The 3630-nt window shown below is 54.8% G+C and overlaps 1 protein-coding gene across 2 annotated transcripts in view; it reads right to left on the bottom strand.

Annotated features, from left to right (window-relative positions):
- The window catches only part of BCAT2 (branched chain amino-acid transaminase 2, mitochondrial), a 16509-nt gene extending 12885 nt beyond the window's left edge, over positions 1-3624 (bottom strand). The window contains exon 1 of one of the 2 annotated variants that reach the window (XM_011946439.1): positions 3509-3624. In XM_011946439.1, the coding sequence (XP_011801829.1) occupies positions 3509-3532 (24 nt within the window). In that variant the 5' untranslated portion in view covers positions 3533-3624. The remainder of the gene's footprint in view (positions 1-3508) is intronic. The other variant, XM_011946440.1, reaches the window with a different exon arrangement.
- Between the last annotated feature and the right edge of the window lie 6 nt (positions 3625-3630).

Raw genomic sequence — 3630 nt, 5'->3', positions numbered from 1 at the left:
CCCTCAGACCCAGGAGTCCAGGCCCCAGACCCTCCTCCACCAGACCCAGGAGTCCAGGTGCTGATTCTCTGAAGGTATTCGATCAACTGGGCTCTGATTACCTGAAGCCCAAACCCCACGCCTTGGACGGCACTTTGGCAGTGACTCCAATTCCTTTCAGCCCCTGGCCCCTCTCTGGTGACCTCTGACCTCACAATGCCTCTTTCCCCAGCCTCGTGGGGAGGTAGTTGGGGCGTGAGGTTGAGGGAGACAGAGTGGCCTGACCTGTCCTGCCCTGTAAGCTGGGTGAGTTGGCACTGATTCTGGAGGATGGACGTGAATGGCCGTGGTTACTGGTCGCTAGGTGAGTCGCTGGGAGATGGGGCTGCAGTGTGGTCTTGCTGGTGTGGGGCTCCAGGGATTCCGGGGTGATCAGTGTGTGGGGCCCCACTGGGTGGCGGTGTGTGCCTCTGGGAGGCGACATCTAGACTGCTCAGCCTTGCAGCCATGCTTCTGCCCAGAGGGATAGGACACCCACAGTATGAGAGAGACAGACACAGTGAGACAGCCAGCCTGTGGGCAGGAGAGTTGCCCTCAGAGCGAAGATGAAAAAGAATAAGAGAGGGAAGAGGAAGGACGAGAAAAAGAGACACAGAAAGGGGGGCACAAACAACAAAACTAATAAACTGACGCCAAGAGATGCCAAAATAGATCTAATCATAGAAAGAGGCCATGAGGGCCAGGCGCGGTGGCTCACGCCCGTAATCCCAGCGCTTTGGGAGGCCGAGGTGGGCGGATCACAAGGTCAGGAGATCAAGACCATCCTGGCTGGCACGGTGAAACCCCATCTCTACTAAAAGTACAAAAAATTAGCTTGGTGTAGTGGCGGGCGCCTATAGTCCCAGCTACTCTGGAGGCTGAAGTGGGAGAATGGCATGAACCTGGGAGGCGGAGATTGCAGTGAGCAGAGATCACACCACTGCACTCCAGCCTGGGCAACAGAGCAAGACTCCACCTCAAATAAAAAAAGAAAGAAAGAAAGAGGCCACGTGCAGTGGCTCGTGCCTATAATCCCAGCACTGTGGGAGGCCGAGGTGGGAGGATGGCTTGAGGCCAGGTGTTCAAGAACAGCCTGGGTAACACAGGGAGATTCTGTCTCTACAGAAAATACAAGTTAGCTGGGCATGGTGGCGGGCGCCTGTAGTCCCAGCAACTTGAGAGGCTGAGGCAGGAGAATTGCTTAAACTCGGGAGGCGGAGGTTGCAGTGAGCCGAGATGGTACCACTGCACTCCAGCCTGGGCGATAGAGCAAGACTCTGTCTCAATAAAGGAAAGGGAAAGGGAAAGGAAAAGGGAAAGAAGGCAGCTGGGCTCGGTAGCTCATGCCTGTAATCCCAGCACTTTGGGAGACAGAGGTGGGAGGATTGCTTGAGGCCAGGAGTTCCAGATCAGCCTGGGCAACATAGCAAGACCCCATCTCTACAAACAATTTAAAAATTAGCCAGGTATGGTGGCACACACCTGTAATTCCAGTTACTCAGGAGGCTAAGGTGGGAGGATCACTTGAGCCAAGTAGGTCAAGGCTGTGGTGAGCTATGATCACACTGCTACACTCCAACATGGGTGATAGAGTGTCTCTCTAAAAAAACAAAAAAGACCAGCGTGGTGGGTCACGCCTGTAATCTAAGGCAGGTGGCTTGCTTGAGCCCAGCTACTCAGGAGGCTGAGGCATGAGAGTCGCGTGAACCCATGAGACAGAGGTTACAGTGAGCAGAGATCACGCCACTGCCCTCCATCCTGAGCAACAGAGCAAGACTCGGTCAAAAAGAAAAGACAAAGAAATAAAGTAGGTTTGGGGGTGCACAGAGCAGATTTCTATAATGTGACGGAACCTCCATTATACCCCATACAGCCCAGGAGTATCACCGTTAAAGACCAGAAATGTCCCTGTCTAAGCCCAGCCCTCCATACTCCAGGACTGTCCCCGTATCACAGCCCCGGAGAGACCCCATCATAGCGCAGCCTGCCCTTGTCACAGCCCACACGTGACCCCATCACGTCTGGAACTGCCCCCTTTATAGCCCAGGACTCTCCCATCACAGACCAGGGCCGTTCTGTGATAGCCCAAGATGCTCCACATCACAAGCCCAGATTGTGCCTGTAACTTTATCAGAACTGGTTCCCAGCAGAGCCAAGTACTGTCCCAAACAGCTCAGGAATGTCCCCCTCCAAAGCCCAGCACTTTTCCCCATTATAACCGGCATTGCCTCTGTCAAATACCAGGGCTTATTTCCTATTCACCAGGTCTGAAATTAAACAAACAAACAAACAAAAAAACCATTGTTGTCCTTTTCAATCCCCAGGACTATCCCTATGTTGCTGTCTAGGCCAGTACCTTCGAGACTGTCCCTACCATGGTCCAGCACTGTTCCCTCCACACCCCGGGACTGTCCTCATGACAGCTGAGGACTCGGCCCAACTATCTCCGTTACAGGATATCTCTGTCTTTATCAGAGCCTAGGAATGTCCCATGAGTTCAGGGCTATCCTATGACACCAGAACTGTGCCATGATGAGACGGTCCACATCAGTCCCAAGTGTACCCGTCAAAGCCCAGTACTGTCCCACCCACAGTCCAGGAGCGTCACCACTAAAGCCCAGATTGCCCACATACCCCAGGCATCCCAGGACTATCCCTATCAGTCACTAAGAGCCGAAGACAGTAAAATTCTGCCCTGACATTCATCAGCTAGGATAAGAGACTCAAATCAAGTCAGGTGTAAAGTTAACAGAGACAGTTCTCCCAAGGTTACACCACAGCTGTGAAGGCTTGTAACAACCCGGTTCTTTGGCTGTTTCCTTCCTCACTGAGAAAACTTGTTTTCTGAAATCATAGACTCTGGGAAACGCTGCTGCTGTTTGACATCGCACAGTCAGAAGGGATGGTCTCAGCTAGCCTGCAGCATCTATATCATTTTCACCATGAGACGCTGCCTCGATTTCCAATCCAGGTGCAGAGCTTCAGACAGGAGTCTGGGATCACAACAATCCCCATCTCCATTTTTTTCAACTTTCATTCCAAGAAAATAGGACCTTAGGTCCAATTCCCACAGCTGGGACTTGAGGTTCAACTCTGCGCTCACCTGCCCCCGGCCCTCGAGGTCTGGGCCCCTTTATTCCAGCGCCCCCACAAGCTGATGCCCCACTACACCCCAGGGCTCCACTCCCCAAATCACAACCTCCCCACCCCCACGCCTCCCTCATTACAGGGTGCCCCTCCATGTTTCCCATTTATTTTAACCTCCCCACCAATTACTTGCCCCACTTCATCCGCCGTCTACCCGCTCCCCCTCGCCCCATTAAAACCTGGTGCTCCTTTCCAAGGGGCGCCATCCTCTTCCGCGCCCCACAGCGGAACCCCAGGGCGGGAGGAGCGGCGCCGAGCCGGACCGGCCGCAGGCCAGTGATCCTCCCGGAAGTGCGCCTCTCCCGGGGGTTCCCCAGACACCGGCGCGGGGCTGCGAACCCACCTGCCCCAGAGCGGCTGCGGCCATGATCCGTGCGGCGCGTAACTGTGCCCGCCCAGGGCGCGGCCCCGAGGAGAGACGTTCCGGCCACGCCCCGCTCACGCCTCCTCCTGGGGGAAGGCGTC

The sequence above is a fragment of the Colobus angolensis genome, unplaced genomic scaffold (genome assembly GCF_000951035.1).
Source record: "Colobus angolensis palliatus isolate OR3802 unplaced genomic scaffold, Cang.pa_1.0 Scaffold25, whole genome shotgun sequence".
Classification (NCBI taxonomy): domain Eukaryota; kingdom Metazoa; phylum Chordata; class Mammalia; order Primates; family Cercopithecidae; genus Colobus; species Colobus angolensis.
The sequence above is the reverse complement of the archived record's forward strand: the minus strand, read 5'-3'. Positions and strand labels throughout refer to the sequence as shown.